Below are 14,814 nucleotides of genomic sequence, written 5' to 3'. Positions count from 1 at the left end.
TTAAAATTAATTTTTTTACAGAAACATTTGAAACTGAAATTAATTTTGAAGCCTAGTACTGTTCACTATGTTTATTTCTGGATTCATTTATGAAATAATAATAAAAATTAACATTCATTTGTCAAGAAAAATTGTAAACCCTTTGGAATATGGTTATTACCGCAGAGTGAAGTAGCAGTAAGCATGCCTGTGATGTGATTGGACGTATTTTTGTATTTTGGGCAAACAATGAAATTTCGGCTTTGTTAATGTGAAAATTCAAAAGACTGTATGATGTACTAAAATGTGACAAAATATATTAGCATAACAACAAAAACTCTGCAACAGCAATCTTCAAATTTATTGAGGTCAATTCAACCATGAGAATCTAAAATGTGAGAATTTCAGATGAAAAAATCGGACCTGTAAACAAGACTGAAGCCAACTCTACACAAAAAGCTAAGTAAACTAAAACGTTTTTTGTAATCTCAAATTTTTCATAAGACTTTGCTTATTGTGGAAAATAGCTGGAATTAGGAAGGAGGGGGGATATTACAAGGAGAAAATAATCAGTTCAAGCCCACTGATTAAAACAAGATCAGAGTAAGCGGAGTTTCCATGCTGCAGCCTTCTCAGTTAAAGCAGATGAAGAAAATCTGGCTGTTTCAACTACAATGCTATAACTTGAGTAGTATGCATGGTGAGTGGTAATTGTACATAGTTTCATTCAAACAAAAATATGCCATGGTGATCTTTATCCATCCCTAGGCCCTGCCCATTCCTTCCATTGGTCATGCTAGATTGCGTAGCAACACTTATTTAAAATCATAAAGGTGCCACCAACAGCATCAAGAAGAAATGTATTTCCTCAGTCTGAACAAGACAGTATTGGCAAATTATTCAGTCTGAAATGAAAAAGAACTATTCCAGTCTTACAGTGTGTTTAAAGTTCTAACTTTCTGGATTTTCATTTGTTTTATTGTTTGAAGTTAATGTGTACTTAACTACACTTGTATTTTATTAATGTAAAAGCAGTTTCTGCTGATTTTACTTTCTTTTTACTCATCGTCATATTTGAGGATATATGCTGGGTATGGAAAGCAATAACTTTGAGTGATGTTTTTCAGCCGTAAAGAGGCATGGATCAAAAATCAAACTGTATAGCTTGTGAAGCTAAAAGAAAACTCTTCCAGGATACAGCAAGATAAATAAGTTGAACATATAGCTAAGATACCGACCCCCAGGACTACCCAAAATTTAGCACCCAAAACATTTTCATCAAAGTTGCAGGTGTATATATTTTGATAGTGAAGGACAGAGGCCATTGTACAAAAAGCCCTATAAGATAGCTTGACTGTGTGTCGTATGGCCAATTCTTGGCTAAATTTGTTCTTAAAAATGATTTGTGGCTGATTGAAGATGGACTCTCCAACTCACACAGTATATTTTCCTATTTGTGAAAAAGCAAAAAGTACGGCTGTCCTCAGATATATTTAATCCTGATCAGTATTATGTTCTTATTCAGCACAAAATATTGTTTAAGTATACAAAAGCGGTGCTTGTAAATTAAGACCATGTTTATAAAGTTGTCCAAAATTGGCACTTTCACATGTGTGTAGGTGGGTGTAAACTTAGGACTCCTGTCGAAAAGAGCCTGTAGAAATGGAACCAAAGGCAATATCAAGTTGAAACTTATGTACATATCAATCCTAGACATTGTGGAATCATCCCATAACACTCCATTAAGTTTGGATATGGCTGAATGAATACCACCTCAAACACTGGACCACATGATGAGGAATGTTCCAATGATGTGTATGTAAGGAATACAATGAGTTTCAGGTATTAATTTTATTTTAGTTTAATCTCGAAAAATGTCATCCATGTTTTAAAAATTAATTAGCTTTGGGCTGTGATTACTTCTTTGTAGTGCTGTATTGTTCCAGGTTCAGGTGAATAATTTAGTTAGATCAAGTAGAAATAAAAAATAATATAGCTCTGTATTTGTGATCAACCTGAAGTTTGGTTGTAACCAGTGTTTTAATGGGTTTGTTTCTATTAGGAGGCTACAGTGTGATTTTGTCACTCTCTTGCCCCCTTTCTCCTGAAATCTTGAAATCTTGGTTGTGGTATAGGTTAGGTTGGAAGATTGTTTGCTTGTGAATTGCCAAAACCAACAAACGAGAATGCAAAATAAAGATTGTGCTAAAAGATAAGATACTTCTACAGTGCAGTCTTATGTCTCTTTGCTCCATATTTAACATATTTTTGTTTTATCATAAAAACGAAAACTTGCAGGCAGTGTGGTTTCAGTAACCTGAGACTGCAATTGTGTGCGTGAGTTGCGTTTGTGTTTGAGACTGCAATTGTGTGGTGGACTCTGCATCACAATGCCTCTTGGCATTTTTCACATTAACTTATCATTTCTGGTGACAAAAGAAATGGCAAGTGACATAAAATACCCTTGGATGTAACTGGGGATTGAACACCAGTCATAAGTATTTGTAATCTGACACTTACCCATTGATCTGCACAAGATGATTGCACCAGTACCAATCAGGAATGAGAAACATAGAAAAGTAGATTGTATTTACTATTTTATTTCAAAAATAAGGTGTTCCAATTCAAAGTAACTATATTAATTGTTGTTGTGCATTAGAGATTTGTACACTACTTTAATTAATTTATAGACACTATATGGTGTTAAGAATATAATGCTGCCTTTTCCATAGTTCAGGAGAAGAAAGAAGGAAAGACTCTTATCATTGAAGCTGTCACTGTGCCATCTCCACGACAGCCACTCTTAGTTAGGACACCATCAGATGGTCCATGCCGTTTGTGTGCCTTGGGCCTGGACATAAAACATACGGTAAACTTTTTTACTTGAAGTGATTATCCTGTCAGCAGTTCTTTTTAAGATTAAATGTACACTGGTGATAGAATGTTGCCTCTTTTTTATTATTATTATTATTATTATTATTATTATTATTATTGGTAGTTTGCACTTGATGCTAACAGCTCTAGTAGAAATAATATGAATAACTAATCTCTACATTGCTTACTTTGTATTGTTCTCACACTAAGTTTCTCACTGTCAAAGCTTGATACTAGATTTACAAACTGAATAGAAGCAATTCTTTTCTGATATATTGAGAGCTTAGTTTTGAAAACTGAATTTACTTTATCAAAAGAACTCCAGTCCGTTTTTACTCTTTTGTTTATTTTCTTTTTTCTGACTATGCAGGTAGTCTTCAGCCATAAACAAAATGTAACGTGGTTCTATGACTTTGTTGTTAATGTCAATTTTTTTTTCTCTGTGTCCATTGTGCTCTATTTAATAATATCATAATTATTTTTAAGCCACCTTTCTAACTTAAATGATTTTTTTCCATTTGTCATTGAAGTTTATCCATGATTAAGACAAACTGGGCATTGCCACCATCAGAACATTGGTGCCTCAGATGTGTTCCATCTGCATGTATTCTGTTCTAACTAGGAACGCAAGGAAACACATGATCATAAAAAAGTTAGGATTTATTAGGGCATGGAGCCGCAACAACAAGGGCACACTGGATGTAATTAAAAGTAATGAATACGTTTGACTACTGAGAGACCCATGTATGGCCTTATAAAGCTGTTGTCACCATCTATTGTTATTGGAATCATGCTTAGTGCACACAGTGGAACAGGTGACTGCAGTCAGTGACTAGGCTGCCCTGGCAGCCATCTCGAGTACCTGTGGCTGCAACTTTTGATTGTCAGCATACACTACGCTTGGCATAATCGCCTGACTCATGTCCACTGTGGGAGGTTATTACAAATTCCTTTTTTGTTTTTCTAGGTAAGGGTCTATAAATTTTCTCTAGGACTGATGATGATAATTTTGGTGATGTGGAATCTCTTCGCTAGACTGATCGTTTCTGAATATGTTTCTGCTGCAGACTGAGAGGTTTCAGAATTTTAGAATGTGTACACAAATGCTCTTCTGTTAAAAGTTAGTTATTTCATTAGTTCTTCTTTGGGCACTGCATCTTTTGATGGGTCTGGGCTTCCTTAATGGTCTGTCCCACATATCTATGTTCTCTGTTTTTCTCCTCCATTCTCAGATCGCAATCTCGGTAAGGTCATCCAACACATCGTGTATCTATCTTACCTTTGTTTGGTCCTTCTTTTGTGTGGAATATGGTCTTACTTACATTTTTCTCATGGGTGTCTTGTCATATGATATTATCTCCTGATGTCTAAAAAGTGATTTGATAAGTGTAACTATGTCTTTACCTTGTATAAGTTGCTGTAGTTCATTGGCCGTATCTTATACCACAACATTCTGCCCCACCACAAGTTCATATATTTGTTCAGATGATCTTGTGTTGTTCATATCTGCTTCTCTCTTTGTCCACATTTCCAAACCATAAGTAAAAACTGGTTGTACAGGGGAATAGTATTCTTTTGTTTTTCTTGTAATTAAAGAAATTTTAAACACTCCTGAGATTGCAAAAAAGGCTGTTTCATAGTTGTGTCCATTCTCTAATTATCTTGTATTATTACTGTAGAAAAGAACTTAGATTACTGAAACAGTTGACACCTTTAAAACATTTTAATAAGGGCATCAGGTTGTATTGTCTTCTGCTGACCTTAAAATTGGACTTATTCTACATTCTGTCATAGTTTAATTTACAGTTTTGGCTCCTTCTGGTCCCATTACTTTTTGTATTTCTTCAAGTATGTGTAGTGATTTTCTGTGTATATTGATGTGTAGATTCATTGTTGTGTCAGTGTGGTGTATTTGTGTGTGTGAATGTGTATTGTGTGTTTGTATGAGTTGCTGAACAATAGGCGTGAATACACTTGTGCTGTTCATAACACATTGTAGGATCACATGAGGCTGTTTACAACATACTCGGTACAACCTCATTCCGTTAGCAAGAAATTCTATCTTTTATACTGTTAAGGCTTTCTATATTAAAGTGCCCGATAAATAAACCGTTTTGGAATGTCTGTATAAACCTAAATTAAATTGGGAGTAGATAATTGTGAAGCACCTTAACTATTTTGCTTTTAGAAATACCTCAGGGTTGTAACAGAATGTCTTTTAACTTTAATAATAATTTACACTTTCATAGACTCACCTGGAGAAACACCCTTTATGTGGTACACCTTCTAATAATTCAAAGTTGAGCACTTCATGTAAAATCTTGTCACTTGAACAAAATATAGCTGTGAAGCAGAAGATGCAAGAATGTTTTGATATTGATACTACTCTTTGCAAAGTGAATGAAACTAACTTGAGTTAAGTCTGTTTATTCAAGAAATTAATTGTAACTCATTTCCTTTTGCTTTACACCATGTAATATTGGATTAATTTAAAAAAAGAATCTGTCATCTTGCAAATGGCAGCCAACAGTAGTAATTACAACTCATACTGTATCACCGTTATTAATCTCTGAAAAAATGTACAATTAGTTTTTTTGTACACACGGGTGTGTTAATGCTACTGAAATAACTGGTTCGGTTATCAGTAACAGCATGTACACTGGTGTCCAAAATTAAAGCAACAAACTGCTATTTTCCTGTCCTGTGTCTAATTCATGATATAATCATACAAACTGTCAATCAGATGACTGTGCAATCATGTTCTGCAAGGAAGGTGGCATTTCAGTCAATGGACAACAATTCCAATGGTGATATCAGGGCACCTATGAATTGAGGTAGTGTTTGTTCGGTAGCCCCACATCCACAATCGCTTTGCACACAGTCACGGACAGTGCAGTATGGCACAGAGAAGATGCCTACCAGACTCTCTGCAGTGGTGGGCCATAGAAAGAATGGAAGCAGGACAGTCATAAACTGATTTGGCCTGATGGCTTAATGTGAATCATTCTTGGATGTGGTGACAGTTTATAGAGACCACTCCTTCAGCAAGGTCCGAGCAGGCACATGGGGGGAGGGGTTTATTAGTTATTGAGAGCTCCAACGTTAGGCGGGTGATGGAGCCCCTTAGGGAAATAGCGGAAAGGTCGGGGAAGAAGGCCAGTGTTCACTCTGTCTGCTTGCCGGGGGTTCTCATCCGAGATATGGAGGAGGCCCTGCCAGCGGCGATAGAGAGCAATGGGTGCACCCGACTGCAAATTGTTGCTCATGTCGGCACCAATAACTCCTGCCGTCTGGGTTCAGAGGTCATCCTCAGTTCGTACAGGCAGTCAGCGGAATTGGTGAAGGCGGAAAGCCTCGCTCGCGGGGTGGAATCTGAGCTAACTATTTGTAGTATCGTTCCCAGAACCGATCGCGGTCCTCTGGTTTGGAGCCGAGTGGAAGGCTTAAACCAGAGGCTCAGACGATTCTGTGGAGATCTGGGGTGCAAATTTCTCAACCTCCGCTATCGAGTGGAGAAACGTAGGGTCCCCCTGAATAGGTCAGGCGTGCACTACACGCTGGAAGTGGCTACAAGGGTAGCGGAGTACGTGTGGAGTGCACATGTGGGTTTTTTAGGTTAGAGAATTCCCTCCCTAGGCCTGACAAGACGCCTCCTGAGACGCGGCAAGGTAGGAGTAGGCAAAATGCAACGGGGAATAACAATATTAATGTGCTAATAGTAAACTGCAGGAGTGTCTATAGAAAGTTCCGGGAACTGCTCTCATTAATAAACGGTCACAATGCCCATATAGTACTACGGACAGAAAGTTGGCCGAAACCAGACGTAAACAGTAATGAAATCCTAACTCAGATTGGAATGTATACCGCAGAGACATGCTGGCCAGTGATGGGGGAAGCGTGTTTATAGTGATAAGAAGTGCAATATTATCGAAGGAAATTGATGGAGATTCGAAATGTGAAATAATTTGGGTGAAGGTCACGGTTAAAGCAGGCTCAGACATGGTAATTGGATGTCTCTATAGGCCCCCTCGCTCAGCAGCTGTTGTGGCTGAGCACCTGAAGGATAATTTGGAAAATATTTTGAGTAATTTCCCCACTGTGTTGTAGTTCTGGGTGGAGTTTTTAATTTGCCGGATGTAGACTGGGAGACTCAAATGTTCATAACAGGTGGCAGAGACAAAGAATCCAGTGAAATTTTTTAAAGTGCTTTATCTGAAAACTACCTTGAGCAGTTAAACAGAGAACCGACTCTTGGCGATAACATATTAGATCTTCTGGTGACAAACAGACCGGAACTATTTGAAACAGTTAACGCAGAACAGGGAATCAGCGATCATAAAGCGGTTACTGCGTCGATGATTTCAGCCGTAAATAGAAATATTAAAAAAGGTAGGAAGATTTTTCTGTTTAGCAGAAGTGACAAAAAGCAGATTACAGAGTATCTGATGGGTCAACACAAAAGTTTTGTCTCAAGTACAGATAGTGTTGAGGATTGGTGGACAGTTCAAAACCATCGTACAATATGCGTTAGATGAGTATGTGCCAAGCAAGATCGTAAGAGATGGAAAAGAGCCACCGTGGTAAAACAACCGAGTTAGAAAACTGCTGCGGAAGCAAAGGGAACTTCACAGCAACCATAAACATAGCCAAAGCCTTGCAGACAAACAAAAATTACACGAAGCGAAATGTAGTGTGAGGAGGGCTATGCGAGAGGCGTTCAATGAATTGGAAAGTAAAGTTCTGTGTACTGACTTGGCAGAAAATCCTAAGAAATTTTGGTCTTATGTCAAAGTGGTAGGTGGCTCAAATCAAAATGTCCAGACACTCTGTGACCAAAATGGCACTGAAACAGAGGATGACAGACTAAAGGCCGAAATACTAAATGTCTTTTTTCCAAAGCTGTTTCACAGAGGAAGACTGCACTGTAGTTCCTTCTCTAGATTGTCGCACAGATGACAAAATGGTAGATATCGAAATAGATGACAGAGGGATAGAAAAACAATTAAAATCGCTCAAAAGAGGAAAGGCCGCTGGACCTGATGGGATACCAGTTCAATTTTACACAGAGTACGCAAAGGAACTTGCCCCCCTTCTTGCAGCGGTGTACCGTAGGTCTCTAGAAGAGCGTAGCATTCCAAAGGATTGGAAAAGGGCACAGGTCATCCCCGTTTTCAAGAAGGGACATCGAACAGATGTGCAGAACTATAGACTTATATCTTTAATGTCGATCAGTTGTAGAATTTCGGAACACGTATTATGTTAGAGTATAATGACTTTTCTGGAGACTAGAAATCTACTCTGTAGGAATCGGCATGGGTTTCGAAAAAGACGGGTCGTGAGAAACCCAACTCGCGCTATTCGTCCACGAGACTCAGAGGGCCATAGACATGGGTTCATGGGTAGATGCCGTGTTTCTTGACTTCCGCAAGGCGTTCGATACAGTTCCCCACAGTCGTTTAATGAACAAAGTAAGAGCGTATAGACTATCAGACCAATTGTGTGATTGGATTGAAGAGTTCCTAGATAAAAGATCGCAGCATGTCATTCTCAATGGAGAGAAGTCTTCCGAAGTAAGAGTGATTTCAGGTGTGCCGCAGGGGAGTGTCATAGGACCGTTGCTATTCACAATATACATAAATGACCTTGTAGATGACACCGAAAGTTCACTGAGGCTTTTTGCAGATGATACTGTGGTGTATCGAGAGGTTATAACAATGGAAAATTGTTCTGAAATGCAGGAGGATATGCAGCGAATTGACGCATGGTGCAGGGAATGGCAATTGAATCTCAATGTAAAAAAGTGTACTGTGCTGCGAATACATAGAAAGAAAGATCCCTTATCATTTAGCTACAATATAGCAGGTCAGCAACTGGAAGCAGTCAATTCCATAAATTATCTGGGAGTATGCATTTGGAGTGATTTAAAATGGAATGATCGTATAAAGTTGATCGTCGGTAAAGCAGATGCCAGACTGAGATTCATTGGAAGAATGCTAAGGAAATGCAATCCGAAAACAAAGGAAGTAGGTTACAGTATGCTTGTTCGCCCACTGCTTGAATACTGCTCAGCAGTGTGGGATCCGTACCAGATAGGGATGATAGAAGAGATAGAGAAGATCCAACAGAGAGCAGCGCGCTTCGTTACAGGCTCGTTTAGTAATCGCGAATGCGTTACGGAGATGATAGATAAACTCTAGTGGAAGACTCTGCAGGAGAGACGCTCAGTAGCTTGGTACGGGCTTTTGTTAAAGTTTCGAGAACATACCTTCACCGAGGAGTCAAGCAGTATATTGCTCCCTCCTACGTATATCTCGCGAAGAGACCATGAGGATAAAATCAGAGAGATTAGAGCCCACACAGAAGCATACCGACAATCCTTCTTTCCCCGAACAATACGAGACTGGAATAGAAGGGAGAACCGATAGAGGTACTCAAGTTACCCTCCGTCACACACCGTCAGGTGGCTTGCAGAGTATGGATGTAGATGTAGACCGAAACTGTATCCCAAAGACCAGGGCAGGGCCAACCACATGTGACTTCAGAAGAGAGGACCAGTATTTGGCTGTAAGTGGCACAATGGTACCGGATTAGTGTTGCATGGCAACTGGCATGTGAGCTCACAGCATCCACTGGACGTGTTGTATTGGGGCAAATGGTGTGCAGGAGGCTTTGGCAGTGTGGCCTTTATTGTTGGAGACCTCCTGTATGTGTACCTCTGACACATCTTCACAGAAGGGAATGTCTATAGTAGTCATCAACAGGCCACCTGGACAGTCAAACAGTGGGCCAACGTTGTTTTCACAGATGGGCCCTGATTTAGCCTAGAGTGATTCTCAATGGATTTGTGTCTTGAGAGAACATGGAACATGATTTCATGACCCAAACATTGTGGAAAAATAGGGATATTGAAGAGGATTCCTAATGGTGTGAGCAGAAATTATGTTTACCACTCGAATCCCTCTTCACGAAATTGTACGGGTGAATCGGCAAGATTTAACTGCTCTCTTTGGAATTTGTGGTTGTTGTGAGATTCTTTGGGCCCAGACTTTGTAATTACAGACCCTAATGCTCGACCTCATAGAGCACGGGCGTTTGATATTTTCTTGGAAATGGAAGTTATTGCACGTGTGATGTGGCCTGCTCGATTTGAATGCCATAGAGCAAGCCTGGGATGCACTAGGGAGATGGCTTGCGTCACATCAGCATCCAGCAACCGCTTTCCAAGACCGTGAACAGCTCTGCAGGAAGAATGGGTGTTACTGCCTCAACATGAGCCTGATGACATCATTCACAGCATGTCCCATTGTTGTCATGCCTGTATTGGTTCCAAAGGTGGTCACACCCCATTCTGAGCACATTAACCAGTTCTCAAAACGTGCGTGCAAATCTGTCAAGTTGGAAAAAAAATGAAGAACATTTTTGTCTACCATTATGTATGTTGCAGTTGTTTATGTTCTGTATTCTTTACATTGTTTGTACTGTATGATCACCTGTTTATATTATCTTGTGGCAAAATCAATGTAACATTGCAAAATTTCCATCTTCTGCTTTAATTTTGGACACCAGTGTATTTACCAGAAATGTGTTACAAGACACACATGTTTACATCCACATCTTTCTTGTTGGAAGATTCAAACAAAGAAAAAAAAACTTTTGAAAATAAATTTCTGTTGTTTCCATTATTCTCAGTAGCTTTACTACAAAATGTACATTATTGTGAAATATCGATAGTGCTTTTTATATAAATTCCAGTGAGAATTAATATTTTCAATTTCTCATTTGTGCACAGAATAACAGTTCATTTTATTATGTAACGTTTCATGTCAGCCATAAACAAATGTTTCTCTGGAATGACTGGACCACAATTGTATGAAGTTTTGTGGACAGGAATTCCACATGTACTATTTGTTAATTAGTCACATCACAGTTTCTCACAATGCACTTGTAAAAACAGTAAGTCAAGTTCATAACATTTAGTTATGTGAACACTGCTACATCAGTTGTGGGTTTGTAATTGTATTTGTCTTAACCAGTTATTAATTGATCAGTTCATGTATCATTTTCAGATACACAGTTCCACATTTACAGTGGGTTGCAGTTGCATCTGCTTCAAGTAGTTATCAACTTATCAGGTCACCAAGCATTGTTAACGGCACATGATTACATTGGTTGTGAGTTCAAAATTGGGTTAAAGTCATCCACTTGTATTTAATGATATGTTACACAAAGTTTTTTGTATTGTTATTTGTTATTAGTTCGGTGCTAAATTAATGACTTTTGACCCATTTCTCACTACACTACTGCAACCAATGAAAGCAGTCTGGTAAGTTTGAACATTCCCTTGAAAGATACATGTTAACATCCCCATGCAGGCTACAGGCAGTGAAAAAGAGAGAGAGAGGGAGGATGACAAAAAACCAGCCCGGAATCGTCAGATTGTTCCCGTCTGAGCATTCTTCCAATGATTACCAATTTAGTTACCAACTAGGCTATTAAAGTTATTGATAATGTTTTCAAAATTTGCACTATGAAGTTTTTTAAAATACATGTTTAATACATGTTTGCTAAAAGAAGTTGTTGCAACAGTTTTCATTATATTGTTCTTTGTATATTAAATGTGCAAATGTGTGCAATTGTCTTAGAGAATGTAATGGATAAATTGTTCATGTGTAACAAAACATATTGGAGATGGTTTTTTACAATCATGCAGCGAAATACATAAGGAGTTTTTTTCTTCAGATATCTGCTTTGGCAATGTTGACTCAAAGTACAGGAAAAGATTGTCATAGATTGATCTGGGTTGGCCAGTAAGTGTAAGATCATATGCGACGATCTACAACATATTCACTACAGCTTCATTCCAAGGGCAAGAAATTCTGTCTTTGATATTGCCAAGGCTTTCTATATTAAAGTGCCTGATAAAAAAATCACTTTGAAATGTCTGTATAGCTGAAAAATAAATCAGGAACAGATCAGTATGAAGCACCTTAATCATTTACTTTTAGAAATATATTAGGAGTGTAATAGAATGCCTTTTATCATGAATAATAAGTTATACTTTCATAGGTTCAAGTGGAGAAACACCCTTTGCATGGTGCACCTATTATTAATTCAAAGCTGAACACTTTCTTAGCTGTGGAAAATGTCATCACTTCAACAAAATATAGCCGTGAAGTGACAATCACAAGAATCTGTTTTGATATTGATACTACTCTTTGCAAAATGAATGAAATTAACTTAAGTCTGCTTACTCGAGAAAGTAATTGTAACCCATCTCCTTTTCCTTTACGTCATGTAATGTTGGAATAATGTAAAAGAAGAATCCCTTCGTTACTATTTTCTTTTGCATCACTATACTCAATGTCCGTTCTACTTTTTCTTCTTTCCTGTGATTCTCTTGTCGCCTTACAGCATTACATACAAAAAAATCTGGGGTATGGCTATGGGCACCCATCCTATGCCAACCTGTTCATGGACCATCTAGAGGAATCTTCTAAAAACCCAGAATCCTAAGCCCCTCACAAGGTTCAGATTCATCGATGACATCATCGAAGGTGAAGACACCCTATCCACATTCCTCCAGAACCTCAACTACTTCTCCCCCATTTGCTTCACCTGGTCCCACTCGACCCAACAAGCCACCTTCCTAGATGTTGACCTCCACCTCAAACATGGCTACATCAGTACCTCCATCTGTATCAAACCTACTAACCACCAGCAATGCCTCCAATTTGACAGCTGCCACTCGTTCCATACCAAGTAGTCCCTTCCCTACAGTCTAGCTACCCGTGGTCATCGTATCTGCAGTGACTAGCAGTCCCTCTCGAAGTATACTGAGGGTCTCACTGAAGCCTTCACTGACAGTAATTATCCTCCAAACCTTGTACAAAAACAGGTCTCCCATGCCTTATCTTTCCAGTCTCCCACCACATCCCAAAGTTCCACCGTCTGGCCACAGAGGAGCATTGCCCTCGTAACTCAGTACCACCCAGGATTGCAGCAACTGAATTACATTCTCTGCTGGGGTTTCGATTACCTCTCGCCGTGCTCTGAAATGAGAAATGTCCTGCCCATTATCCTTCTCACCCCTCCCATGGTGGTATTCCACCGTCCACCAAACCTACACAATATACTCGTTCATCCTTACACAACCCCTGCACCCAATCCCTTACCTCATGACTCATAACCCTGTAACAGATCTCTATGCAAGACTTATCCCATACATCCTCCCACCACCACCTACTCCAGTCTGGTCACAAACATCACCTATCCCATCAAAGGTAGGGCTACCTGGGAAACCAGTCATGTGGTCTACAAGCTAAGCTGCAACCACTGTGCTGCATTCTATGTAGGCATGACAACGAACAAGCTGTCTGTCTACATGAATGGCCATGGACAAACTGTGGCCAAGAAATAAGTGGACCACCCTGTCGCTGAACATGCTGCCAAACATGATATCCTTCATTTTAATGACTGCTTCACAGCCATATGGATCCTTCCCACCAGCACGAGCTTTTCTGAATTGCGCAGATGGGAAATTTCCCTGCGACACATCCTATATACCTGTAACCCGCCTGGCATCAACCTTGGTTAATCACTGTCCTCACCCATGCAGCCCCTTCCAGGTTCCCATTCCAGCACTACCCAACCATCATTCCGCCATCACACTCAATCTTTTTATTTGTCTCCTTTTTCGCTACTCCCCCTCCCCCCTCACCTCTCCCCTGCCCAGAGTCTAACCTGCAACACTTCACTGTCTGCCACCCCCACTATATTATCCCTCCCCTTCCCCACTCCAGCCTTCTCCTTACCCCCACCCAGTCATCACTCCCATCATGCACTGGTGCTGCTCCACGCAGTGTGGTTTCAGTTGCCTGAGACTGCAGTCATGTGCGCGAGTTTCGCGTGTGTGTGTGCATGTATTGTTGACAAAGGCCTTAATGGCTGAAAGCTTTAATGTGAGTCTTTTTGCTGTGCGTATCTGTGACTCAGCATCCCCGCTATATGTAACAACTTTTCTTCTTGTAATATTGTTACATTCGATCCTGGATGCTCCATTTTTTAAAAGAAGAATCTGTCATTTTGCAAATGGCGGCCAACGATAGTAATTATATCGTGCACTGTACCACATGTTATTAATCTCTAAAAAAATGTACCATTAATTTTTCACAAATCTAGAGATGTTAACACTACTGAAATAAATTCTTCAGTTAGCAGTAACAGCAAATATTTACCAGAAATATGTTGCAAGATAAATAAGTCTTTCTCATAGGAAGATTCGAACCAGAGTAAAAAAATTATGAAAACCAGTTTCTGTTGTTTTCATCATTTGCAATAGCTTTACTACAAAACAGATTATTGTGAAATATTGATACTGCTTTTCATATACATCACAATGAGATACTTAATATTTTTATATACTCTTTTGTACACAGAATAACAGTTCATTTTATTATGTATACATTTCATGTCAACCATAAACAAATGTTTCTCATACCCAGAGAACCAGTACAGATGCTTGTATCTCATGCCACAATTGCCATATGACTGCATATGATTTTTGTCTTTTGTCTTCTTTAGTACCTGACTGTTGCACTACGTTAAATCAGATTTTATGGAGAACATCACCCTGTTTCACCCCTGCTGTGAATATAAAGCTCTTGGCTTTTGTCATTGACCTGGATTTTTGACTTTGAGCTTCATTGTAATTCAACTAATGTTTTTAATAACTTTTGAAATCATTACTGGAAAACAACAGCAATCAAATACGTAATTAAGTACCAAGTAGTTTTGATTGCAAGGCTGTATTAATAATTAATAATCCAACATCAGACTGGCAATCAGTTTAGATTTTTATCAAAAATCATCTTCAGACCATGTCCCATTAGGTGACGAGCAGAGAGACCAGCTGGAGCTTACCAATTTTGATGTTGGATTATTAATTTTTAAAAAAGCCGTGCA

The 14,814-nt window shown here is 39.1% G+C and overlaps 1 protein-coding gene across 1 annotated transcript in view; it reads left to right on the top strand.

Annotated features, from left to right (window-relative positions):
* Positions 1-14,814, top strand: part of LOC124788499 (28S ribosomal protein S18a, mitochondrial) — a 65,432-nt gene that overhangs the window by 12,776 nt on the left and 37,842 nt on the right. Inside the window, exon 2 of the mRNA XM_047255771.1 lies at positions 2,712-2,848. Within this exon, the coding sequence (XP_047111727.1) occupies positions 2,712-2,848 (137 nt within the window). The remainder of the gene's footprint in view (positions 1-2,711; positions 2,849-14,814) is intronic.

Source organism: Schistocerca piceifrons, chromosome 1 (assembly GCF_021461385.2).
Source record: "Schistocerca piceifrons isolate TAMUIC-IGC-003096 chromosome 1, iqSchPice1.1, whole genome shotgun sequence".
NCBI classification, from domain to species: domain Eukaryota; kingdom Metazoa; phylum Arthropoda; class Insecta; order Orthoptera; family Acrididae; genus Schistocerca; species Schistocerca piceifrons.
Note: the sequence above shows the minus strand (reverse complement) of the source record. Positions and strands in the feature narration are given on the sequence as shown.